The sequence below is a fragment of the Glycine max genome, chromosome 18 (genome assembly GCF_000004515.6).
Source record: "Glycine max cultivar Williams 82 chromosome 18, Glycine_max_v4.0, whole genome shotgun sequence".
Taxonomy (NCBI): Eukaryota; Viridiplantae; Streptophyta; class Magnoliopsida; order Fabales; family Fabaceae; genus Glycine; species Glycine max.
This window is the reverse complement of record NC_038254.2, coordinates 50,099,162-50,113,491: the sequence shown is the minus strand read 5'-3', so window position 1 is coordinate 50,113,491 and position 14,330 is coordinate 50,099,162. Positions and strand designations below refer to the sequence as shown.

General features: G+C 32.4%; 1 protein-coding gene and 1 long non-coding RNA gene across 2 annotated transcripts; both read right to left on the bottom strand.

Annotated features, from left to right (window-relative positions):
- Nucleotides 1-527: 527 nt before the first annotated feature.
- Nucleotides 528-4,161, bottom strand: LOC100785049 (WEB family protein At2g38370). The gene is made up of 2 exons (XM_003551553.5): nucleotides 3,697-4,161; nucleotides 528-2,270 (listed from the first exon to the last, which is right to left on the bottom strand). The coding sequence occupies exons 1-2, from the start codon at nucleotides 3,931-3,933 to the stop codon at nucleotides 789-791; spliced, it is 1,719 nt and encodes a 572-aa protein (XP_003551601.2). The 5' UTR covers nucleotides 3,934-4,161; the 3' UTR covers nucleotides 528-788.
- Nucleotides 4,162-9,203: 5,042 nt separating this feature from the next.
- On the bottom strand, nucleotides 9,204-11,745 carry LOC121173913 (uncharacterized). Its single transcript, XR_005889533.1, has 7 exons — nucleotides 11,605-11,745; nucleotides 11,378-11,489; nucleotides 11,067-11,171; nucleotides 10,861-10,974; nucleotides 10,424-10,522; nucleotides 10,254-10,345; nucleotides 9,204-9,964 (listed from the first exon to the last, which is right to left on the bottom strand). It is a non-coding gene; the product is annotated as an uncharacterized lncRNA (long non-coding RNA).
- Nucleotides 11,746-14,330: the final 2,585 nt, after the last annotated feature.

Below are 14,330 nucleotides of genomic sequence, written 5' to 3'. Positions count from 1 at the left end.
GGAATCACCTATTTCGCATTAAGTAAATATCAATTAATGAGTAATGACATTATGTCACGTCCTCACAAATTTGAAGAAATTATACTCACTTATACCTTACGATTTGCATGATAGTTTGTAAGAACATAATTTTGTTTCCCCAACCATATGGAGAGGAGGAAGCAATGTGGAACCGACTAATTGAAAACGTTATTTCTTCATAATCACCTTTTCATTTTAATATGAAAAATCTCTAATTATTATAGTAACACTAGGCATGCCATCATCTTTCATTTCGTTTTCAATCGACTCCTTCACGTTATTACGAGAATGATGCATAATGCACAAGTATCAATGATAAACAGTTAACGGCAATGTCATAAAGACATTATTCTTACTCTAGCTTTGTATAGAACTGTGTATAAATATTATTAGGCAAATAAACTCACTAGAATCAGCCTAGTAGTAAAAAAAAAAGGTTCGAGTAATTTGCATGAAATCCTAAGTTTAAATCTCATAGCTGCTATTGTACACACATAAATGGCAAATTAAAATTATAACACATCATGCAAGAGGTTAAGAATTCGTATGAATCATCTCTACAACTAGCATAGGAAGCAAATGGAAGTGCATACCTAATAAGTAGTTAATATACAAAAGCAGGGACTGAAAGCTAAATAAACACTGTTAAAAAAAACAAGATATTCAAGCAAGCACAATAAGAGAATGAGACAAGGACTGATTTAGAAGATGCAACTAGAGTCTAGCTTTTGTCACTGCTAGATTGATCAAATTGTTCAAACAATTTATCACCTCAAATTCAGGGTTGGCTTCTTCTTCTTCTGTTTTGACAAAATATGTGAGAATCGTGCAAATCCAAATTTCTTTCTCTTGGTAGAAAACAGCTTATGGCCAGTTTCTTTCTCAACTTGTCTGTCAACTGGCCGATCATTGTTCTGTTTGCCAAGCATCTTACCCAGTGACACATTCTGTTTCATCGAGATTCCTTCTCTGGCTTCAAACTCTTGTGGTTGAAGCAGCTTCCTGCTAAGTATTTGTCCTATTGATAGGGTTGGCTTTAGAACTGGCCTGGCTTCATCATTTACCAAATGCATTCCATTCACATCGAGTAATCGAGGATCTCTCCGATGATGAGACAAGCAACAGTTTTTGAACTTAGTAGAGTTGTGTATAGAAGAACGCTTTTTTTGACCCTCGGACCGCCAATTCCTTAAAGCCTCTTCAACTGCTACCTTGTCTCTATTTGCAGCTTCTACCCTTTCTAGAGCTTCTTCAAGGGCCTTCTTGCTGGTTTTAACTTGTCCTGTAGCTTCTTCTACCCTTTTCAAAATGTCCATGTTTGCTAAATTTGCTTCGTCAACTTCAAGCGTAGCACTTGCAACTCTCTGCTTAGATTGTTCCTCTGCATCTCGAGCTTTGCCCATCAGAGCAGTATACTCCTCAAATGAAAGAGTAACCTGATTTCCAGGTGAACTGTCATGATTAGATAGAGCATTAATTTCTGCAAGGGCAAAAGCTTCGGCAGCTCTAGCGGCTTCTTTCATTTTTCTGGCTGCTAGCAATCTGATTTCAGCAGTTCTTATCATGGTTTTTGTCTGTTCAATCTCAGACATTGATCTCAAAACTTCTGATTTTGCAAATTCTCCCATTCTTTTGAAATTCTCTGCCTCAGAACTTAATTGCTGGAGCTCTCTTGTAATATCTGAAGGGTCATCTAAAGCACCTTTAATTTCAGCATCTTTTGCTATTTGAAGCCTTAATCTGGTCTGGTTTAGCTCTTCCTCGAGAGAAGATATCTTCAAAGTATTTTGAGCTAACCTATCACGTGTTTTCTCAAGTGAGATTCTTTCCTTCTCTAACTTCTTATTAAGCGATTCAACAGAAGTTTGGACGTCAGCAAGGTCATTAGTAGTTTTAGTTAAATTCAATTTGGCCTGCTTCAATTCCATTAGTATTAAGCCTGGAGTAGATGAAGGGTAGGGGATAAAACCTTCCCTGGAAGGTTGAAGAACATTCAATTGACTCATTTGGTTTTCCTTTTCTACATTCTCATCAACAACCGATTTCTTATCATATTTTCCCATCTGAAGATTCAAATTTGCTTCAGACTCTTCCTTCTGTATCTTTGATTTCAAATCTTCAACAAGCCTTTTGGTACTTTCCAGTTCTTTCAACACATCAAGAGTTTCCCTTTCTTTCAAGATCAGTTCTTTCTCCAGTACCACAGCCTGCTCCTCCAGTTTTTCAGCGCTGACCTCTTCTCTGTGGTGCTGTTAACAAAAGAAGGGGATGGGGGAAAACTTCACAATTTAGCTCAACTAAATACTTGAAAAAAGAAGTTTAATTCAAAACGAATACTCACTTGATATAAAGTACTATGCCAAGGACAAAACGTAGATACAATTCATTAATTGCTTTTGTTGTTTTCCAATCAAAAATGAAGTTTTCCCTTCAGAATTCGGCATATTAAAGGTAAGCTTTCAAGATTAACATAGGTTACTGGGGTGAAACTCCAATTCTAATTGGAGAACAATACCATAGGCACCAAGCGTTTTATTCCAGTTTGTCAATTGAGCAAAGTAACGGCACTCAAAAAATGAATACAGGTATGGCCATTTTTAGCTTTTCCTAGATTTTGACAGCATTCATCATTTATAAATGACTTAAAACTACAGTTCATTGGATCCAATCATTCACTAATACTCACAACAGATATATAACTTCAATACACTGTTTGGGGGGAAATGGAGGGGGAAGGAGGAGAGGGATTTTGATAAAAATCCTTATATATTATTTTTCCAGTTCCTCCCTCGATTGCACCAAAACCAAAAGTCAAAAGATTTTAAATTGTAATTACAGTCATTGTTTCATCATGATCCTTGATATTGCAGACAAATTTGAACCAAAACCAAAAGTCCAAAGGTTTTAAATAGTGATCAAGTCATGGTTTCATCGCGATCCTTATACTGCAGAAAATGGTAGACAAATGAGCAAATGCAACCAATGTGACGGCCACATTTATGCAAAATCCTTGACATTGTGCGACAATTACAAAGACCCCAAAAAACCTTGACATCATGCCACAATTGCGGCTGCAGATCATTTTTTAAACCTTGAAAAATTCTCTAAACCTTTTTAAACCTTGAACATGCTTTTAAAAAACAGTCTGCAACAGCAATTTCAGTTGCAACATCAAGGTTTTTAGAGTCTCTGGGATCCCAAAGACCACACATTTGTTGATAATTTCTTACAATACCAACGAATGACCACGATTTCAGCTGCAAAGTCAAGGTTTTTAGAGTCTCTGCGATCACAACCACCATAATCGTGGAGAAACGACCTAGAATCACAACAAAAACAAACTTTCCACAGTAACATCAAGGAAACATCACAAATGGGTCCATCAACCACAACATGTCACTACTAAGTACTAACCACACAAACATCAAGCATAACAACAAAAGAACCCCAGTTCCTCTCATTCCACACAGAAAAACAACAAAGACTCCAAACAAGTAAAACAACAGAGACACCCCCACCCCCTAAAAACCCTTCAAAATTCCATCCACAAAGGTCCTACCTTTTTCCACCGAAGAGTGAAGCAACAAACGAAAACAACGAAATGATAACATTTCACCTTGCGGGGTGCTATTTTGTGGCAATGCCATAAACCAATTAAAGAGAGAGTGTGTGTACCTCAGAACCAGAAGCCACACACGTAATATTACTGTGAAGGGGTGATTTCCAGTAACCACCCCCGAACATAGTAACAGCTTCCTTCACCGATTCAAAGGGCGCTGAAGTATCAATCTCCGTTCTCAAACCACTCTTGTTGTTCTTCTTCTCCAAACCCCGTTCGGCATGATTCGTCGTCGTTTCGACCACGTCAGCGGCTTCCATTTCCATCACAAAACAAACGGAACCAAAAAGCATAAAACAAAGCAAACACAGTAACACGCCCTCGTTCGTCCTTGCCGCTAGAATTTGAAGCACGCGACAAAACAACGCGAAGTAAGAAAAGAAAAACAGAGGTTGAAGGAATACGACAAGAAGCTATGGAAAGTGTTTGTGTTGTGTTGTGTTGTGTCGTTGGCACACTATATGTGGTCGTGTCGCCCTCAAGTACTTCCCAACGGACAGGAATCAGAGTGAGCGTGAGTCAGTGAATGAGGGGGAAAATCAGAAAAAAAGAGGTCCCAGTAAACGTTTCAATATGAATTTCCCATAATGCCCATAGGAAAGGGTGATGATTATTGAGACAAAATAGGGGAATTTTGTTTACACCTTTGTTCAATTTCAAGGGTGGCTTGGGCAGAGAAAAAATAGTGTTAAGAAGAAAAGAAATTTTAAAAAATTAATGTAAATTTTACATCTTCCTTTCTTTACTTTAATTTAAATATTTTTTTTCTTTTTTTTCACTCTATCAAACTCATCCAAAATAATAATATAAAATTATGAAAAAAAATATTCTTAAATTTTTCTAAATCATAATGAAATTGGTATGAAAATATTTTTATGCAAAAATTTAACTTATCTTTCTAACTACTTATTTTTTTCCTATAAGATTTCAACCCATGAAATCAAACTCAATTTTAATAAAACAAATAACATGTTGGCACATTATTAAATATTTTTTAAATTATTAAAGTCGGTTGTGTAAAGATCCTTTTAGCGTATCTTTTGTTGACAAAAGCAATATTAAATTTCACTTTATTCTAAGAATATTTTTCAAATTTTCTTTTGGTGTAGAGTATGCCTCAACAGCTGAAAAGTGCTGAACTGTGTGTGAACGGTAACTAAACACACATGACAACGTATACGTATGTTGTTACTTTAGTTGAATTGATTTTGAAAAAAAAATGACGTTGAAACTTGAAAGCGTGCTTTTAAAAGGTTGAGTGGTTCATTTGATATGTTCAATTAAAAAGTGGTATTCAAATTGCTACAATCAAGTAGTCAACGATAACGTTTACATATGAGGTCAATTCTAAAATTTGATAATAGTATTATTTTAGTTCATAATTATGTTTAGTTTTTTTGTTGTTTTTCAATTGTCAAGAAGATATCATTATTTTAATTAGATTAGATATATTAGGAGTTAATTAATTGACAATAATTAGTTTGATGTGTGTTTGATTTCTTATTATTTGGTGCGGTGTTGGATCAATGGTTCAAATTTTAAAATAAATTAAAGAGTGGAAATTCAAATTGTGTTTTTTTAGAATTTATTATGTTCAAATCTTGAGAATATTATTTAGATGTAAAGATATTATCTATTTGTTTAAATTTATTTTAGAGATTTGTTTCTTTTTTTATATACTAGATTTGTTTCTTTTCTAAGATTACTAGTGGGTAACCTGTGTGTACGCACGGGTCTTTGTCTAAATGATTTTCGATGGAAGAATAAAAAGAAAGAGATTGTAAAAAGATAAAAGAACTAACATTCATATTAAATAGTTCTAAATAGTTGAGTTGATCAATTGTCAAATTATTTGAGTCACTTGATTAACCAAACTTCAAAGGTTGATGCTCATGTGAATTTGAAACTCGTGCATATGCATGAGTCACTTGATTAAGGGACTTCAAAGGTTGATGTTTATGCGAATTTAAAACCTGTGTATACGCATGGATCACTTGATTAAGGAAACTTGATGTTCATGCAAAACAATTGTTTCAGATCACAAAATTAACAAATTATATTAAGATGAATCTCATAAGGCTTAAACATAATAAACAAAATAAATGTTTAAAACTAAAAGGGTTAAAAAGTAAAAAAAAAGTGTAATTAAATTGAGAATTGAAATTTCAAATAAGCAAAATAGTTTTTTTATAAATATATGACAGCATGTCAATTATAATATAAATTACTTCATATTTACATTTGTCAGGTCACTTAGCAGTTGTTAATTTACACTTAAATACTTGAATTTGAAGCACATCAACAGTGACCACACTATTTCCTCTAATTACCTGCAATAATAGAGAAAATAAGATTGAAACATGAATCAATTAAATATTAAACATTAAATATATTGCAACATGGGAAATTTGTAGCAAGCAACGACAACACCCTTATTAGAGATGGTATCATATCTCTTGATGAAGGAAAGATCAAACAGAAAATCTCAGATAGGCTACAAAATATTGAGAGGGGTGAGTTGGTGGTTGAGCTTGAGTGTGTTCCCCTTACTCAATAGTTGGATAGATGTTAAGGGATCATAACTCAATTGAAACCACATTTTGGAACACAAATCATAGGATCATTCTCTCTTGTACATTATTCCATGACTTTGATCGGATTACTTCACTATCCAAGTTTCTAACTTTAAATATTATATTTATTTTAGTATTATTATATATTTATTGTTTTTTAGTATTTAATAGTTAATATTATTAGTATATATAAATAAGATAATATTAATAAATAAAACTGATTTGTATTAGTATAAATAACTTATTTAGTAGTAATAAATATATGCCTTTATAAAAAATTAGTCATTAGTAAAATTGATTAATATTTTATACTAATGCAATGTTATGGTAACTAAAAAACTAAAAAAATAAAAACATCTCTATTTTAAAAATTATTGTAAAAAATAGATTAAAAAAACAAAAACACAATCAAAGACGTCTTGAAATTGCCTTTTTAAAAAAATTGATGTAAAACCATTTTGAAAGTGAGGTAAAATTAATGTAAGTCAATTTTGCTCAAATTTGCTTTGTATTTAAATTTTAATTTGTAACTATTCTGAAAAATAGATTGACAATAATCAATTGAATTTGTAAAGATTTTAAATAGAAAATTAGAATTTAGAATTCTAGATAGAAAAACACCACAAAACTAAATCAGCTCCATTTTAAAAATAGGTAAACTAAATTAGTTAAATAAATTTAAGGTTATACTTTTCCTTTAAAAAATACTCAAGAGGTTATATTTTTCCTTTTAAAAAAACTCAAGAGGTTATACTTTTCCTTTAAAAAAAAAACCAAGAGGTTATACTTTTATACTGCACTATGAGCAAGGAACGTACTTAAGATAATGTACTTAAGACGCTGCTATTATTTATGGAAGGTTGATTTTTTATTTTTTTGAAAATTAGATACCAAGCTACAGTGAAAGAAAAAGAAACACGTACATCATATAATAATAATAATAATAATAATAATAATAATAATAATGGCAATGCCATGTGAGCTTTCCAAATGTTGTCACTAAGAAAGTAAGTAAAAAGTTGCATAAACCTTTCTTATGTCATCTAGACCTTCTTTAAAAAATCCATATATAAGATACTAAGTAGAAAATTTGTTCAACGTCTAATAACAAAACAAAAAAGGTTGGCACATAACTAAAATTTCATGTGTAAAACGTTGATTAAAGCAAATTTATAAGCAATGGAAATTAAATGTGACTAAGATAACAACATAATATAACTAATACTTTTGCAGAATTAACATACACGAAGTGGAAAAGTGTTAACAATCAACATATATAGTTGTAAACAATATGGTAAGTCTACATGTTTTAATGTACTGCTACACAAAAACTTTGTCATATAGGTAAATTGTGACAAAGGTCAAAGCCAGATTGCTAGGACAAACAAAGCTTCTAATACATATAAGATAAAATGAATACAATAAACATGTACATATATAGCAGGATGAAAAATGTTGCTGACTTCTTTCTGAGCCAAATGGTTATTTCAACAATGCCCTTACTCAGGGACATGACCGTTTGCTTCTTCTTGCCTTTTGTCTTCAGAGACAGCCTTAACAATCGTAAAGCTGGACAGATTTGTTGAAGATAGAAGCCTGGCCCACATCCTATCAGTAATTACCACATTGTTCTGTCCCTCAGTGGTTCTCCGCATAACAAAACAACCAACATAATGCTTCTAAATTCTATAGTTTCCTACTCAAAATTACAACTTCATTCACCCAATCATAAACTTGAAAACTAACTTTTATTTTTCTTCATTGGTTTGAAAATATTAATCATTTTGGAATTATTCTAATTTTAAAAGTTTAGAACTTTCTTTTTACAAATTTTAGCTTTAGTAACTTATATGTTCTCAGGGAAATATTATCATTTTTATTAGGTTATATCACAACAGTCCGTACCGACTAAAAAGAGAAGAAGAAAAATAACCAAAAAAAACTGAGACTTTAAGATTGAAGAAGCACATGTCTAAGCGGCTGAATAAAAAAAAGAAAAAGAAAAAAACACTTTCTATATCTAACTAAGTAGAAGCTATTTCATTTCAAAAAATATAATCAAAATGAGCATTTTAAATTGAAGGGATCAAACTAAACCTATTTTAAAAAGTAAGAGAACTAATTAAACTTTTTAAAAATAACATAGCCAAATTGAAGCTACCGACTAAATTAAGAGAACAAAAAAACTGACATTTCTTATAAGAACGATCTACTTCTTTCAATTATAATTATAATAAATAAATTAAAAAGTAGCATAGTTCATTACCATGCAAGGCATGAGATTTCTCAGGTAATTATTTCAAGAAAATAATAGTACTTGCACTATTTTTTTCCAGCAATAGCATACTTACACTATTGAGAAAACTTTTTTTTTGCAGTTAAATTAATTTTTAACTTTCATTTTTGGTATTCCTTCTTCAACTTTAGTTATATAAGAGGCTAAAATATACATTAATTCTTTGTATATTCAATTATATTCAATTTGAACCTATATATCTTTAAAATGAATAAAAAAGTATAGATGAATTTAGTCAAATTTTAAAAAATATGTAGATTTATTCTTTATTTTGGATATTTTTTATTTTCATAAATAATTAGTTAGAAACTAACTACATATTATTTTAATATTTGACAACCAAATTCATTAACATAAAGGATCACGCTTAATCGAAAGTATAGAATTTAAAAGTGCATTTTTCTTTTAAAATTATATCTAGAATGATTTTTAATTGACAGTATAAAAGGTATCAACCTTAAACTTTGTTTTTCTCTCATAAGCAAAAAAAAAAAATTGTTTTTCTTTGTTAATTTTTGGAGACTATTTGACATCAACTACCGTTCTTATTCTTTCTTCATTTCTTGAAATAAAACCTTTAACGTGAACGCATTATAAATTTGAATACAATAATGACATTGATTTACATAGGGAATGGGGCTCCTGGTTCTTACTACATCACTGAAGTGCTTCAGACCAACCTGTACAGATGGAATTTATAAAGAAGCATCAACCGTACGATTAACATTAATTATACTATTTATCAATATACACCATAGCCATAGGCAGTGGCGTGCTGAAGCCCAACATGTCAACTTTTGGTGCTGACCAATTCAATGACTTCAGACCCAAAGAAAAAGTGCTAAAAGTTTCATACTTCAACTGGTGGTCGTTTAACACTGCATTTGGCACTTTAGCCGCTACATTGTTTGTTGTGTACATTCAAGAGAGGTTTGGGTGGGGATTAGGGTATGGAATATCAGCATTGAAGCATTTCATTTGGACATAGAGGCAAACAAACACATGGTTAGTATCGATGGATTGATCTCGACATGTGCCACAGAGCATAGCCAGCAATCTCTAAGAAATTTGAAAGAACTGAAGTGTCTCTGCAGTCAACAAATAATTATGAAGAGAAATTGGTCGTTGTTTCGTGGGAAATCATTTAAATTAATTCTCATATATGACTCATCAAAGTGGTCCTTTCTACAATATGAAAATTCATAATCAGACAATTATTTAGGCCAACAATATACGTAGTGTAAAGAATCAATCAATCAATCAATTGTATCAACAAAAGAAACATCAACATATTATATCTGGAGTGGAGATGATATGATATGGTGGAGGAAGACCTCCTCAAGTACAACCGATCGAGCACCAAATTTAATTTAATGCTTCCCCTGGTATCCCCATGGATTTTTGCTTGTCCAATTCCACAAATCCCTGCACATTTCCTCTATACCGTATTTTGCCCTGCACCATTAAAAAAGACGATAATAATAATAACTCTAAACTGTCTATCAACAATGCAGCATAGTAGGTTGGTCGTCTGTTCTATAGACCTCATCCTTTTAATTACCAATTCATAAGCTGGCTTCTCATAATTATGCAGAGTAAACCATACAATTATAAAGCTAATCTTTAATTTTGTTGTGCATGAGTTAGTAAGTAGGTTTATAATATCACCAGAGATAAAAAATGATAATGATCATGAAATTGAGAGGAGCAAGTAAAAATAAAGAAAGCGATGGTGGGTACGTACTTCCAACCAAGTTCTTTCTCAGCCTTGTCCGTAGATGCATATACAGCAGTAGCATCCCCGGGTCTTCTGGGACACATTTTTAATGGAATTTTCTGGAAAATTAAGAAATCAGGTTGAGTGGATGATTCATGTGAGCGAGGAGAGGAAGATGAAAAATAATATGATATGACCTTGCCGGAAGCTTTTTCAAAGGCAGCAACCATTTCAAGCACGGATGTGCCACGCCCAGTTCCAAGATTACCAAACTATTTGGTAAGTTCCATTCCCACCTGAATTGCATAAAAATAACAAACAAACAAAAAATAGCAGTGACAACAATATACTCTTAATGGCAGTCATAACAACCATTATTGCCTATCCAAAAGAAATAATTTCTATCAAGTATGATCATATACACAGGTAGTTGAATGGTATTTGCATTAACAAATGTTGCATGTGTATCTATTAACTGCAAAGTCGAGAGCATAGCTGTTGTTAAGCCTCCGAAGTGCCATTCTAAACTGAATTTGTGTTTTATATATGCTGTCCAAGAGAAAATCTTTCACCATATTCATTCAAGTGGAAATATTGCACAACATTCATTTCATAGTTTCTAAATATTTTCTACCTTATATTCTGCAGAACCTTGTTGTTTGCTAAGTAGGGCCTCCATTAGGAGCTTGTAATAGGCCTCTTCAATAAAGCACCATCCTTGATTTCCACCATACACCTGAAGAAGCTCCTACACCACATGTTAAAAAGTAAACCAAAATTATGAAAACAAAATATTTAGCACTTGTTTTGCTTTAACTATTCGGAGAAGAGAAAACCAACATCGAGAAGCTCATTAACCGTTCGAAGAATCAGTTGTGTCCTAAATCCAAGTGGACGCATTGCGTCCAGGGCAGCATCCATGTGCGTGATACCGTGCATCTTGTTCTGCAGACAAAATAAAACACCATTAAGGAAGGGAAAAATGTTAGAAAACTCACAAACACGTTAAAAACAAACAAAAACAAAAGCTTGGCAAACATAATACGACAAAAAGGCAAAAATATTCACAAAAAGTTCAGTGAATGAGGAAGCAACTTAAGAGGGTAACAAAATAGGGGGGAGAAAGTGCACGAAAGTGTGAAATGAAGGACCTTTTTGTTTTGTCTTACTCCATGCCGGACAGTTCCGCCATGAACCCCACTCTACACGAGTCCTTATCCATAGCCACCACATTACCACCAAAAGCCCAAAACTTGTTCAAACCTGCACAACACAAAATCCAATTCGCATCATGGGTGACCGTTTATAAACCGAAAAATAGTAAATTAAAAGAAGGAAAAAATATATGAGAGAGAAAGGAATGAAATATATCAAATACCAAGAATAGATGCTTGGAATTGTGTAGAAGAGAAAAGGAATCCATGAACCCAAAACTAAGATATGAGATTGCAATGGTCAGGAGGGGTGGAACCCTAAGCCATGGCAACAGTTGCAATTTTCTCCCCGTGTTCATCCGTGCCAGTAATAAATATAATTTTCTTCCCCAATAGCCGCTGTCAAATTCAACTATGCAAACCTTATATTATTATGTACTAATAGGAGAAAATAAACAGTTAAAACACTAACATTTATGGAATTGGACCAAAGTTACATAATTTAAACTAAAATCAATGTGGGTAGAGATAGATAAGTTAACCTGGAAGCGAGCAATGGCATCGGCGGTGATGGTGGTGTAAGCACTTCCCATGTGAGGAGGGGCATTGACGTAAAAATTTTACTCGGGGGCCCGAGAGGGGATAGTTCAGTATTTAGGGGTTAATATAACACTGAGATGTTAATGCTATCCATTGGAAAGGATGGCCACGACAAAAGGACACTCGTGAAGAAAACTGCAAAGCAGTGAAACCTGAGAATCTTCTGAACTGAGAAGAAGCCATGGCAGTGAGAATAAACTGCTCCATTCAAAACACCCTCTGTCTCCTTAACCCTCCCTTGTTTTCCCTTCGTTACAGAGCTTCTCCCCTGAAGCTGAAACCTCAACTGCATTTTCGTCAAAACCCCTCTCGAGGAGCTTTGTTTTGAGAGAGAGAAAGCTTCCAAGTTGTACAGAGAAAGAAAGTGAGTGAGAGAGAAAGAGAAATGAGACTTTTGCCACGGGAGAAAGAGAAATGGGAAAATAAAAAGAAAACTGAAAAGACTTGGGATGAAGATTGGAAAAGGAGACACATGCAACAATATGTGGAGCAACCAAGGGAGTGGAAAATGAAAAGGTTAGAAAAGAGGACACTTGGAACAATACGCGGAGCAACCAATGGAGTGGGAAATGAAAAGCCTAAAAGACCAAAAAAACCAAGGAAATGGACAACTATCACAATCTTAGGTAGGGGTATTTTAGGAATTTCCAGAGGGTTCTCTTTTATACATAGTATATAGATTAGTATTAAAATTTTGTATTACAATTTTTTAGCTTTATAATTTTTTTTTAAAAAAAAACCTAGTAGGTTCCATAATTCCATCTAAGTTCCTTGGACATATTGGACAAGTGTTATTTACACCTTCCAACTTTATTAGTATACCTCTTATTTATTTATTTTTAAAAAAAATATCTATTTAAAAAACTTTCAAAATATTAAAATTATTTTTTGGAAGTGTAAAATATTTAACATTTTGGAAAGTATTTTCTAGAAGTTAATGTGTTAAAAATTTTACATCCCGAAAGTACTTTCGAGAAGTCAATTCTCAAGAAAAAAAAAACTAAACCCTAAATCCTTATGAAGAAAGGGGTACCAATTGTCTTTAAATTGCTTTGTATTTGTTATAATTGATATACTCACTTTCTTGATTTCTTTAAGAGAACCCTAGAAAAAAATGAATTATGAGATTCTAAAAGTAGTAGTAGGAATATGAATTTCATGGATGTATTGACATTCCAATCATATTGATGACAAATCTTTTAAATAAAATAATTATCAAAATCATGTCCCATTTACTGATGAAATAACTCTTTCAGTTAAAAAGTAAAATTTTCACGACAATGAAAAACACAACCTAATGCCTTGGTTCTTTGTGACTATGATGTCACCATCACCATCATAGACTATCCTAAATCATGCAAAGGTTGTCCCTTAAAGACAATTTAGTGCCCTATTTTTCCCTAAAGCCTGGCTTCCATAGATTCTTCCATAATGTTAAATTTTTAATACTTCTGAAAAGTATCTTTACATTAGTGATGTTGGAGGTGTAAATAACAATTGTCTTTCATTGTGAGCAGATGAATTTTTCCAATAGTTACATTAGAGCAATGCCAATAAACACACAAAACTTTGAAATTTAAGTAGTAAAATATTTCAATCTCATAAGTCTAAATAAAACCCAATAAAATAAAGTAATTCAATCCAATAAGACCAAACAAAAGTTAATAAGGTATAATACTTTAATTTCATAAGTCCAAAAAAAAATCAATAACTAACATACTTCAATCTCATATATTTAAACAGGAGCGTTTAAATAATTTCACTATAATGAGTATCCATTTGATTATCCATATTCTTTTTGTTACAAATTTCATTTAAGGTTATACAAAAAAATAAATATTTTTTCCATCCCTAATCTGGTACATCAGAATGAAACCCAACCAAGTGACAAATTACTTACCTAAACTTAGTCTTTCCTCCATTCTTCCTAACTAGTATGTTATGTAACCCGTGCCATGCACGGGATTTTATATTTGTACAAAAATATAATACCTAATATAATTTAATAAACTTATATTTATTTCAAAATGTTGTTTAAAACTATTTTAAATTTAAATTTATTGTAGAGACATGTGTATTAATGGTCAAGATTGTATTACTTTTTTTAACTATTGAGAAACTTATCCACCTCCAATTTTGTCCTACTGTAAGTGACTCTTGACATTAGCAATGTTGAGTCCTCTCACATTGATTCTCTGAAGCACTAAGTGAGGAGAACAACTAATAAACAGTGTGAAACTTGGATTGGAGAGAAATTAAAGAACCAACAAAAATGAGAAATAGTTAAAAGAAGTTTGAGAAATGTTAAGCAAAAGTTTGAACCTACTTTAGCTATGCAAAAGAAGTAAAA

Coding starts and splice junctions, on each gene's coding strand:
- LOC100785049 (XM_003551553.5), bottom strand. CDS start 3,933: ATGCTTTTTGGTTCCGTTTGTTTTGTGATGGAAATGGAAGCCGCTGAC. Junction 2,271..3,696: donor GTGTGGCTTCTGGTTCTGAG/GTACACACACTC, acceptor TTTTGTTAACAG/CACCACAGAGAAGAGGTCAG.